The sequence below is a fragment of the Mixophyes fleayi genome, chromosome 12 (assembly GCF_038048845.1).
Source record: "Mixophyes fleayi isolate aMixFle1 chromosome 12, aMixFle1.hap1, whole genome shotgun sequence".
NCBI lineage: Eukaryota > Metazoa > Chordata > Amphibia > Anura > Limnodynastidae > Mixophyes > Mixophyes fleayi.
The window spans coordinates 18,607,326-18,617,821 of record NC_134413.1 but is presented as its reverse complement, the minus strand read 5'-3'; the positions used below and the strand labels follow the sequence as shown (position 1 = coordinate 18,617,821).

The 10,496-nt window shown below is 41.5% G+C and overlaps 1 protein-coding gene across 2 annotated transcripts; it reads right to left on the bottom strand.

The window, feature by feature from the left end:
* Nucleotides 1-4,348: 4,348 nt before the first annotated feature.
* Nucleotides 4,349-10,055, bottom strand: SIVA1 (SIVA1 apoptosis inducing factor). 2 transcript variants are annotated; one of them, XM_075191747.1, is made up of 4 exons: nucleotides 9,869-10,055; nucleotides 7,407-7,568; nucleotides 5,783-5,942; nucleotides 4,349-4,550 (listed from the first exon to the last, which is right to left on the bottom strand). In XM_075191747.1, the coding sequence occupies exons 1-4, from the start codon at nucleotides 10,038-10,040 to the stop codon at nucleotides 4,493-4,495; spliced, it is 552 nt and encodes a 183-aa protein (XP_075047848.1). In that variant the 5' UTR covers nucleotides 10,041-10,055; the 3' UTR covers nucleotides 4,349-4,492. The 2 variants fall into 2 exon arrangements, with proteins under 2 accessions (XP_075047848.1, XP_075047849.1); XM_075191748.1 differs by having other exon boundaries at nucleotides 5,783-5,939; nucleotides 9,869-10,054.
* Between the last annotated feature and the right edge of the window lie 441 nt (nucleotides 10,056-10,496).

Below are 10,496 nucleotides of genomic sequence, written 5' to 3'. Positions count from 1 at the left end.
AGGATAAAGGGAGCGATGTTATAAACTTTTATCAATTAAACTCGGAGGCACTACACAGGCTGGAGAGAGGAACATAACACCGCCTGTATTCTCCACAATAATCCGGATGCATGCCATCATTAGATCCCTACTGTGCAGGGCAATTATAGTTATTGTGGTTGTGTGATTTATTTCTGGTGATAAATAAAAGGCCATTGTGATCTTATCCGTGGTAGCCTGATTAGTTCAGTTTCATGAGCAGCTGTATGCAGATCAACTACGTAATAAATGTCATATCTACTGTATAGAAGCCACTGTCATATAGTTCATGGTAGTCTCTCCACATATAAAACATTCTATAATACAACATAAAAGGGTGTATGTTTATAGATATTCACTCCTACCAACTCATAAGAATGTGAATTAGAGGACGGTGCTTGTCAGTCGGCATTCTCAAAATTGAAATATGGAAACAGCTTTGCTTAAAGCATAGAATATATTGTTCATATGCTATGGATTACAAAACTCCTGCAAATCTTAAATTAAAAGGAGAACTACACACCGAACTACGACTGAACCTTGGCACTCACTTGTCAGACATCCATCTCCTCCAATAAGACGGTGACGGACAGTCAACAACTCTGTAGGGTGTCAGGCAGTGTTAATAAAGGCTAAGCATGTCTGCAACACCCTTTCATCAGGAGAATTCAGATAGCACTTTCCCTATGGTTTTAAAGTGTCACCATGCGACACTTATGTTCACTACATGGTTAAAAGTATTTGGACACCTGATCATCACATCCATATGTGCTTGTTGAACATCTCATTCCAAAAATACAGCCATTAATATGGAGTTGGTCCCACCTTAGCTGCTATAACAGCTTCTGCTCTGCCGGGAAGGCTATCCACTGCTGGGATTCCCGTCCATTCAGCCAAAAGAGGATTAGTGAGGTTGGGCGATAAGGCCTGGCTCACCATTGGTTTTCCAGTTAATCCCAAAAGGTGTTAGGTTTGAGGTCAGGGCACTGTACAGACCAGCCAAGTTTTTCCACAACAAACTCAGGAAACCATATTTTTGGGGGGCTGCTCTGTGTATGGGGCATTTCCATACTGGAGGAGAAAAAGGCTTTCCCCAAAACTGTTGCCACAAAGTTGGAAGCATCCAAGTCTCTAGGAGGCCATTATATACCGTAGTCTTAAGATTTCATTAAGTGGCGAAACTATGAAAAACAGCCCCAGACCGTTATTTCTCATCCACCAAACTTTACAATCGGCAGTATATCCGCCAAACCCAGATTCATCCATCAGACTGCCAGATGGTGACGCATGATTCGTCACTCTAAAGTACATGTTTGCACTGCTCTAATGGCAGTGTGCTTTACACCACTCCAGCACACATTTGTAATTGTGCATAGTGGACTGAGACTTGTGTGCAGCTGTATGCCCATGGAAACCCAATCCATGAAGCTCTGGACAAACAGCAACAGAGGATAGATTATTTATCAGCATTAAGTGGTTCCATTCTGTGAGATTGTGTTGCTCCTCAATGTTTCCACTTCACAACAACACCTACAGTTAACCAGGGCAGGTGTAGCAGAGCAGACATTTAACAGACTTGATGAAAGGGGGCATCTTATGACCCTGCCACGTTGGACAACATTGAGCTCTTCAGTACGCTCTACTGCTGTTTGCTCTATTTTATACACCAGTTAGCAATAGGATGTCCGCATGCTTTTGGCCATGTAGTTTATATTACACCTGTGTTGCATCAATATTCATTTCCATACTGACAACTAGTGTACCAAAATGTCACCGCATCCAGATTTAAGCATATCTTAGACATATGTCTGGAGCAGTAGCATGGATAAGTGGATGTTGGCAACAGTAAGGACACGTAAATGTAGCACACAACCTGGAGATTCAACCTAACGAAGAGGGGCCACATCCACAGAAACTTCTTGAGATGTATCTTTAGTGGGTACCGGAGCATTCGCGTAAGGATACACAATGACAAGCACTCACTTTCAATTGGCTGTTTGCTTATTGAAGTCTCCAGCTGATATTACGTCATTATCATTGAACCTATATTATAGCAAGATGAATCCATCTATTTGGATTACGCAAGTCATTTTCATTTGAACTACAGCACGCAAAACTATCTGGACACTTATCTCTTGTCACACACAAATTACGGTGCACAAACAGGGTACCGCTACTTTTACTATCACAACACAGACAAGCCACATCTCCATCCTCTTGTGGGGCTCGAGTATATGCATTTGTAATCCCGACACAGAAACAATGCTGGTTTTGAGCTGGATGCATCCCGAGATAGGGGAGATATAACATATATGCAAGGGCACATTTTACACCAGAATTTGTATGTGTACGTTCAAGGAGGATAAAGGCATAACACATTAAAGCTCCTCTCCAAGAACTTTCATAGAGCTCCCCCAGCCCCAATGCATGGAAGAGACCAACTGCTTCCAAGACCTGTGGTTGGTCGGACACTCTAAACAGACCAAAAATACACCAACAGTTTGACTATGGGTGAAGGCTGCCAATCTAGCTGTTGTGGTAAAACCCTCTAGTTTAAACAAGGTTTATGCCCATTGTGAATATTCCTTATCGCCACAGATAGTATGAACAGACGTGGGGCAAGGACCTAGCCCTGAAACCACTCACCAGGCGATAAGAGCTACGAATAGGGGCAGTCAAAGAGGTGGTCCCTGTTGAAATCCAGAACTCAAACATGGGAATCTGAGGGGATCATTGAAAGCAGAACCCAGTGTTATTGGGTCACTAGGATTATAGTAAAGTGCTACGGAATTTGCTGGCGCTATGTAAATAAATGATGATATAGTATTCAGACTGTTCAGGAACTAATACAGGGTGATGTTTGTGCTAGATCCCTGCTGCAAGATTACATGAATAATCCCTTCATTGGACAGTCTGCACCTAGGAAAGGCTATAGAAGAGTATTGTTCTCTTATTGTCTGTAAACTCCTGTTAATTGAGGTTACCATGTAGTACAATTGAACACATTCTTAAACTGTGCAGTAGCCATTAGGTGAAAAAAAACCAAACAAAAGCACTTTGTATTCCAAGATATTTGTTTATGAAAGTCTGTGGATAGATTGCCATGCAAGCCCAGTGGTGAGAAAGTCACGTTAGAGTCTGGGTGCACTCTTCTGCAGTTGGCACAGGTAAGGGACTACGTGAAAAGCCTGTATTGCGAGTGTGTGGTAGTGTTGAGGCCCTGCTTTATTTCATAGTACTACCACACTGCTAGATCAACACGCTTCTCTTTAGTACTCTGTAAAAGAATTATATATACTATTAAGTGTATTTCATCATCACCATTTATATAGTGCCACTAATTCATCAGCAGCGTACAGACAACTCACTCACATCAGTCCCTGCCCCAATTGGGGCTTAGTGTCTAAAAATTCCCTAACACACACACAGATACACAGACAAGGGTCGATTTGTTAGCAGCTAATTAACCTACTAGTATGTTTTCGGCGTGTGGGAGGAAACCTGAACAGCCGGAGGAAACCCACACTAACACGGGGAGAACATACAAACTCCTCACAGATAATGCCATGGTATTTGCTCCCCAAAATAAAAGCTTTCCTGTATTATAACCAGCAACATTGTAGGTGTTACTGCAATCCACAGGTCCTACTGTCATTAGATCAGTCAGGTTGACTGGTTGCTCCACATTTGTACATCATTTATGAATAATCTCCACTAGAGTGGTGCTATGTTATTAGTGGGGTAGTGTTCCGACTTTAGGGGTGGAACTTTGTAATACACAATTGTCATTTAATTTTTTATAATAGGACCGCCTTGTAAAGTGATTGGTGCAATACAGTGTTTAGATGACATTTATTTTCATTTTGCAGAAGGGCAATTTGTAGGACTGTCCAGAACACACAAAAAAAAAAACCCCAAAATAAACACCCCAAATGAAGGGCAGTGTTCACACATTGGTATTTCAATTTTAAACCTCTATTTGCATTAAGGTGTTGCACAGAATATTTACACCAACACACGCTAGCCATCCCTTGCCCACGCTCTTTTGACACTGGATGTTCTAAAAGTTTGAAAATCATTGCTAAGCTTTGTGGTATTCTTATATATGGTTTCTGAGGATGTAACATGGAAGCTAGTGGATCATTTTGACATTTAATACAATCAAAAGGGCACTGGCTTTAACTGGTTCATCTTCAACACCATACATGTAGCTTGGCCAACCACCGCACAGCATTTAAGACATTAAAGTTATAATCCCATTCATAACCAAGAACCAGGTTCCCTCCCCCAGTGAAGGACAGTTCAGTAAGACAATACTGCCACCTAGCGGTCATTGTTTATTATAAACTTTATTTAATTTCTCAATTTTAGATATAAAATGCATACAAAAAAAACAGATATAAAAATTACAGCTGTGCAAGGAATATAAAAAAAAAGACAGACAACATGCAGTTTGCAGGATCAAATCCCTTGTTTACACTTCATATACAGAACATGCCGTGCAGTACACTCGCTCTCCAAGATCACTGTCGCTGAAATAAGGAAACACCATTTTAGGAATAGACCAAGACCAGTGTCTCCTGTGTAGTGTAAAGACCATATATAAATAAAATGGTTTATTGGTTTCGATCTAGCCTTAGTGCACCCAAATACATGATATTACAACTTCCAGGGAAAGTTAATGACTGTAAGACGTAATGAGACTGCTTGGTCAGAAGTCACTTAACAGTCAGTGCTATTTATGCAAAACAAGTTCAACTGGTTACATGAACCAAGTCACATATGGTGGCAGAATGACTGCAGAAGGTCATCAAGTGCACGAGTCAAACTTGCTATGGAAATGAGAAACTTATTGTTGTATGGTCATAAGTGATGTGTTTACACAAGACTATTACACTGTGCCATACACCTTTGACATTAAACGAAAATGCAACATGCAATTTGTTATGGAAAATGCTGCAGTAACTGGGTTATCATTAAAACAGAGGTAGTTCATATTACGGTTCATCAACCTGTAAAATATTCACTTCCAGATTTTACATGTTCTTTAGTGTATTAAATACAAGTCAAAATTTGCTCCATGTGAGGAGACACCCACCTGATTGTGCAGCAAGATTGGCACCTCTCAATTCACACGATAGGCAGCAGCCCATCACTGGCTCATGCTATTGGTCCTAAATATTTGCTCATCCCCCAAAGACTCCAACGTACATAGGCAACAGGTACATTTTAAAGGAGTTTACAATGTTCATTGGTGATGCAGGGAGGGGTACCTTGGGAGTCTGCAAGTTACAGTACTACCTACTAAGCCAGTGGTTCCCAAACCATATGGCACCATGATCTGACAGGGGTGCTGTGGCCAGGGCCAGTGGTAAGCAAGACGGGCAACTACTTGGTCATTGTTTTTAGCTTAGGGGTGCCTTGAATAAATTATGGGGAACCTAAAGGTGCCTCAAACTGAGAAAGTCCGGGATCCACTTGTTCTGAGGACCTCTGCTGGAGACTTTGTGTAACATCATAACCAAACACGTATAAGACCATAGCTAGCTCCTAACTGAGCAAGGCTGTCATGTTTACCCTATGCAACAGATCACCTCTACTTTTGTACAGCTAAAGCCTAACACTGTCTCCAGCAGTAGTTCTTAGTACAAAAAGAAGGAACTACTGCAACATGAAAATGGCCAGGGAAGGTACTGGAAGGAGGATGCTTAAAACACCACATAACAGAATGTAGCACAAGAGTCCCATCTTCAGATATACTCACATAATTACTGTACAGTAGGAGCAAGATATAGCAGAACAGCAACTACAAGATTTACTGCAGTTTCTGCAAGTGTACCGCTCACACTGCTTGCACGCTTCTTTGTCGCCAACCGATCGAACACATGAAGAGCAAGCCTTCGATCCTCCCGCAGGCAGTGCTGCTTAAAGAAAAAGACATCTGTACAGTCCTGAAATAAACTGCAGTGGCTTTAAACAAGCCCTCACTCACAACAGTTGAACAGTCAAAAAACAAAAAAAAAAAAAACAAGGGCCAGCTCCACTTTTGCAATCCTATAGAACTATTCAACTGTTAGACCCTAAATGACTTAATGACTTTACACCTCTACTTTGGTGGTGTAGAGTATTTAATGGCCGCATAAAGAATCAAGCCCTGAATGAGTAAAGCTGGGTACACACTACACAGTTTTCATCCAATAACCGGCTCAATCAGCCGACATACGACCGCTCATTCAAAAGTCAGGTCAGTGTGTGTAGTGACACGATGGTCGAAAGTCTGCCCAAATGGACGATTGTCGCCTCATTTGGTTGGTCGTACCGTTTAATATTTTCATTCCAATCTTGTTTCCGCTGTGCAGTGTGTATAAACTTCCCACCGATCCACAACAGTCAGTACGAAATTACAGTCATTGCTCACGACAACATGGCTGTAAAAAGTCGCTAAAGGGACGTCCACTCTTCCCTTTATCGTCCTAAACAAGGCTAGTGTGTATGCAGTCCATGGACCGAGCGATCGGAACATCGATCGCATGTAAAATCGATCAGCATAAAAAGTTAGTGGAAAATTTTGTAGTGTGTACCCAGCTTTAGGCACACAAGAAGCAATGTAATGTGCGTTTTTTTTGTTTTCTTGTAACACACGGAAATGGGGCTCACACGTCCGCATTCAACAAGGAGCAGATGTAAAGATACATCTGTTGAATATGGGTCTAGCTGCTCTAACAGACAATACACTGCAGGCTTGAATCTCAGACTAAAGTGGAATATTCTGATGGCCACGATAGACCACTAGGACAGCCCATCACATTGCAGTAAAATATTGCTAGAAACATTGTCAGTGTGGACAGGTTTCATTCAATGACCTGTCCTGAAGTCACTCAATCCAAAGCTCGGTTGTGCATACTTGGTAACTACCTCTTACAAGACAGTGGGACTCCTAACTACATCTGTCCAAAATATGCTCTAAACCACAACAGACTTTATTTCAAAACTGCAGTAAACAGATAAAAGCCCAGTGGTTGTTGTGGTTCAGAGCAAGTGTTGCACCCAACATAAATTCCCTGGTAGAAAGGCACTGTGGAATTAAGCAGCTTTTGGGCTTACATGAAGTATCCTCAACTCAGTGAAATACTTATCATGAAATTCCTGAAGTCTTAGATTCTTTTTTGGTGTTAATCATTTTGAAAGCATGAAGTACAGTAAGACATGCACTTGTAGAGGTACAATTCTTAGAGGCTTCTTGTGCAATCACATGCAGAACATATTGATTGGCATAAGCAGTGGTGTTCCTGTAGGTTCACAGATCTGCACATGTCATATTAGGAGTGTAACATAGCAGCAATCACACACCATGCTGTCCAACACTTAGGGTTTCCAATGATCCTTACATGTTTGAGAGGCCCTGTGCAGCTTTCCATCTTGTCCAATAGTGGTTTGTCCAGTTAATAATTCAGGTATAGGGTTCTCTCCTTCTGAATTATTTTTGTTTTGGAATGCCTGACTTCCCATAATTGCTTTTGCACCACTGAACAAGAGCTTTTTTGTTTTCTCTACAAAAAAACAAAAAAAGAGAAACAGATTAGCACCAAAGAGTCAATAAGCCTTTTAAGAGAATAGGTGTTTTAAGCTGGGTACACTAAAGAAAATTACAGATGCAATTTCTGCAACAATTTTAACAATGACAAAGTCCAGATGAACAGACAGATTCATGTGTACACACCTGCACGATTTACCTTCAGATCTGTGATCTTTATCTGTCATAACCATCTGATGAAAAGATCATGATTCTGCACACTATACAGAGATCTTTGTACACTCCTGGTCCTAAGTCCACACACATTTCAGAATTTGCCCAACATTCCATCGTTGATAGTGATTTTTAGCCAGTTTACTAAACCACACAATACAATGTGCTGTGGTATGATAAAAACACGATTTTGGAAGCATACACACAGATATCGGAACAGTTATTTATCATGTGATTGGCATGATAATTGGTTGAAAGCCTGTAGTGTGTACCCAGCTTAACACATTTTCTTCACTGGCTGCTAGCAGGGTAGGAGTACTGCAGCAATATTTTTATTTTTCTTTTAACTCAAAAGCTTTTTTTGTTTTGTTTTTTTAGAAAAGCATATTACAAACATAGCAGTGGTTGCAGAGTACATATAGCAGATCAGTTATATTGAACAATCCACACTGCTTAGATAAACAATCAGACAAGTAAATAAAAATGAGAAAAAAATATTGGTACAAACAAAAAACACATCTTATGACCCAGTGTACATAAGCCAAAGACGGCAAAGAGAACAGACAAGAAAAACAGACGGATAGAGGGGGGGACGACGACAAGACGAGAGACTATCTGGTTATAGAACGTGTACCAGTGGGTCTAGCCCAAGTACCCAACGCAAAAACCATTCCACAGTACTCACGGATCAAAGATTGAACTATGATCCGTAAAGTACTCATACCATATAAACCACTTAACAAGCAGGGAGGAAGCCCCCTGTAGACTGATTAAAACCTATGGTTTCCATTTTGTAGCCCTGTTGGATCTTGTTAATTTTAGGGAGTGCTGGAATTAGAGGTGATTTCCAGTTCTGGGCACTTGCAGTGATATAGATATATATATATACATACACATACATACACACACATATATACATACATACACACACAGTACAGCAAGTATTGACAACTGTTGGGAGCTTATACTAGTATATCTGAATAACCAACTGTAAAAAAAAAATATTTACCAGAAATGTCAGTCTCTTTATGTTGGCAACAGCTCACTTTACAAGTCAGGCCATTTCAAATCCCCTGCTCAAATCATGAGTAACGAGTTAGGGAGCAGCATATTTGAAAACAGGTAGCAGGAGATTTGACAATTACATCAGCTTTCATGAGTGCCACTGTAACCACTTAAACTGCTGCTTCAAACCTGGGGAACAAACAGAAACCAGTCTCTGCCCTACAGATGATCTGCAACCCTGGAACTACAACTCCCAGGATTTGCCAGTTAATATGTGAGATCTGTAGTTTCAGAGCTGCTCTCACCAAAGAAGTCATTTCTCAGATAGGTCCAGTAACTGTAGCTGAAGTTGTACAATAATTTAAAATTGTCAAACCAAAGTCTAACTTGAGGGGATGCCCAGTGTCAACACTGCACAACTTAAAATAAGTTCTTGCAATTGAAAAAAGTGTGAAAAGCAGGAACATAACAGGTCAAACTGACAATTCAATACTTAATTATTAACCTGCAAACCTTAAGCAAGGTACACACTGCAGAATTTTCCACCAACTTTTTATGCCGAGCGATTTTAAATGCGATCAATGTTCCGATCGCTCGGTCCATGGAATGCATACACACTTGCCTTGTTTAGGACGATAAAGGGAAGAGCGGACGTCCCTTTAGCCACTTTTTACAGCCATGTTGTCGTGAGCAATGACTAATTTCGTACTCACTGTTGTGGATCGGTCGGAAGTTTATACACACTACACAGCGGAAACGAGATTGGAACGAAAATATTAAACGGTACGACCAACCAAATGAGGCGACAATCGTCCATTTGGGCAGACTTTCGATCATCGTGTCACTGCACACAGTGACCCGAGTTTTGAACGAGCAGTCGTATGTCGGCTGATTGAGCCGATTATCAATGCAACATTAGCAGCAATATAAATGTTATTAAGATTAAACCTCCTACAATTGCTAAGCTACACATGGACAAGGCACCCAAAACAGATGCTGAGCTATAGAATGTGGAACTACAAGTACCAGCATGCCCCTCCAAGCCTGCTCCTGGCCTAGCACAGCCCTGCACATAAACACCCATCTTACAGGTCTCACCAAAGATCTCCCGCTTGAGGTGTTCGCCGCACACGCCCTGGCTCAGCTCCTTCTGGCTGATGTGCGTCTTCAGCTGCGGCGGAGCCAGGCTCTCGAACGGGTACGAGCGTTTAGGCATTGGTGCACCGACAGCAGGAGCAATGGCGGCAAATCCGTACAACGCACTACGCATGCGCCTCCCCGCCTTTAATGTCACTCAGGCGCTACGCCAGACGCTCCTGCAATCAGAGACCGCGGTAAGGACCGACCCCCGGCACTTGATTGGCTAGTGAAATGGGGGCGGTTCCAGAAGTCATTATGTGCGTGTGTTTATGTTTACCACAGACGGCTGTACAGCCTGGGGGCGGGAGTCACGTGACACTGCTACTGTTGTGGAGCTGGAAGCAGAGCATGCTGGTAATTGTAGTTCCACAACAGCAGCTACGTCACATGATTTGCTTAAACCTGATGATTCACTATTCTGCTTTTAGTCTGTTAACTATGTTCACTAAATAACTTCTCTAACAGGGGATACACTAAATATTTTCTATGTTAAGATACTACAAGTGTAGTTCATTTGCCACATGTATTAAGGAAACATGGTTTCTGTGCATTGTACAACATACTTGCCAATTTTTCCTCTTGGCTT

Bases quoted from the DNA above. Each gene is read 5' to 3' on its own strand.
- SIVA1 (XM_075191747.1), bottom strand. From the start codon at position 10,040: ATGCGTAGTGCGTTGTACGGATTTGCCGCCATTGCTCCTGCTGTCGGT. The intron at 7,569-9,868 runs GTGAGACCTGTA...GTTTTTTTGTAG, and splicing joins CCTCAAGCGGGAGATCTTTG to AGAAAACAAAAAAGCTCTTG. The intron at 4,551-5,782 runs GTGAGTATATCT...TCCTTATTTCAG, and splicing joins TCCTACTGTACAGTAATTAT to CGACAGTGATCTTGGAGAGC.